The 1,543-nt window shown below is 54.6% G+C and overlaps 1 protein-coding gene across 1 annotated transcript in view; it reads right to left on the bottom strand.

Annotated features, from left to right (window-relative positions):
• Positions 1-1,433: 1,433 nt before the first annotated feature.
• The window catches only part of OTOA (otoancorin), a gene marked incomplete at its 3' end in the record, with an annotated part of 56,992 nt that continues 56,882 nt past the window's right edge, over positions 1,434-1,543 (bottom strand). The window contains exon 28 of the mRNA XM_014545416.1: positions 1,434-1,539. Coding sequence (XP_014400902.1) covers positions 1,434-1,539 — 106 coding nt within the window. The remainder of the gene's footprint in view (positions 1,540-1,543) is intronic.

Raw genomic sequence — 1,543 nt, 5'->3', positions numbered from 1 at the left:
GGAGGGGGCAGAGGGAGTCACTGAATCCCTTTTCAGACCTCACATTTTTTGAAACATGTATTATCTATTGTGTGTATTATACACACAAAACACTACAACATTTAAAAGTAATTTCTAAATGTATGCACATTATATGTTAATGAAGTTTTAAAAATAATAACAGTAAGTCACAGGGCATGGCTCCTCTTTACAAGTGCCACCTCTGGCCTCTTGCGGCCTCAGAAATTGGGAGCCCCCTCCTTCGCCAGCCCCAAGGGGAGGCTGGGAAAGGCAGAGTGAAGGTTCCAGTCCACGTTTTTTCTCTCTGGGTATTTGCCCACGCTGTTCCCTCCACCTGGGACACCCACTGGCTGAGTACCCTTCTCCCACCTTGTGTGGGGCTGAGACGTCACTCACTGCCTTCCGGACGTTTCCATGGCCACTCCCCGGCGTCCCCAGCGAGGGCCGCTGCGTCTCCTGTGTCCCCTCAATGCCTGTGCTCCCACCACAGCACCTGCCTCATGTCCCCTGGGCACTATGTCTCCTGCCCCACACTCTGAGGATGGAGGACACAAGTGGCTTGTCACAACTGTCTCCCCACATCTTAGCCCGAGGATGGTGCTCACTAAAGAAGAGGAATCACAAAGTGGGCGAGTGAGGGAAGGAGGTGGGGGTAGGAAAGGCAAGGAGGAACCGCAGGAAGCCGGGTCCCATTCCCCGCTCAGCTCAGCCCCTAGTCACTCACCTCCCGGCTTCTTTCCTTCCCTGCTCGTACCAGCTTTGAAATCATCTTGTTCATTTACAAGACAGCTGGGCCTGTCTTGCTCACCTTGGTATTCCCAGCCCCTACTACAGGCCTGGCACACAGCAGGTGCCCAATATATACTGGTTAGATTTATTAGTTAACACTGCACAGCGAGAAGGCGGGCAGAGGCAAAGGCAGCAGTGAAGTGAATTTAGTCGTAAGCGGCTCTGATTCAGTGGGTTCTGAGTGAGGCCCGTGACACTGGCGGCTTTTAAAAGCTGCCCCGGTTTGGCTGAGCGGATAGAGCATCCGCCTGAAGACTGACGGGTCCCAGGATCGATTCCTGGTCAGGGCATATGCCCAGGTTGCAGCCTCCATCCCCAGTAGGAGGCATGCAGGAGGCAGCCCATCAATGATTCCCTCTCATCATTGATGTTTCTATCTCTCTCTCCCTCTCCCTTCCTCTCTGAAATCAATAAAGGAATATTTTTTAAAAAATAAATAAAAGCTGCCCTGCACCGGTGACTTTCACGGGCAGCGGGGAGTTGAGTCACTGTCACGCGTTTGGTAGAGACAGGATTTTTCTCTGAAGGCAGAATCTCCAGTGATCCAGAGACCCCGTCTTGCATCTTAGGCCCTTCCCGCCCAGGCCCAGGAACGGACACGAATGAGCACAGGGATGGGGGTGGGCAGGGGCTGTCCCGCTCACCTGGGTGAGAAGGGGAGGAGGGCGTCTGGCTGGGGCTTGCGCTGGGGGGAGCATCCAGCCAGGGGCGCGTCTTGGCGCCATCTAGCGCCCGCTGGAGGCTCTGCAGCTGC

This window comes from Myotis brandtii, unplaced genomic scaffold (assembly GCF_000412655.1).
Source record: "Myotis brandtii unplaced genomic scaffold, ASM41265v1 scaffold407, whole genome shotgun sequence".
NCBI classification, from domain to species: domain Eukaryota; kingdom Metazoa; phylum Chordata; class Mammalia; order Chiroptera; family Vespertilionidae; genus Myotis; species Myotis brandtii.
Note: the sequence above shows the minus strand (reverse complement) of the source record. Positions and strands in the feature narration are given on the sequence as shown.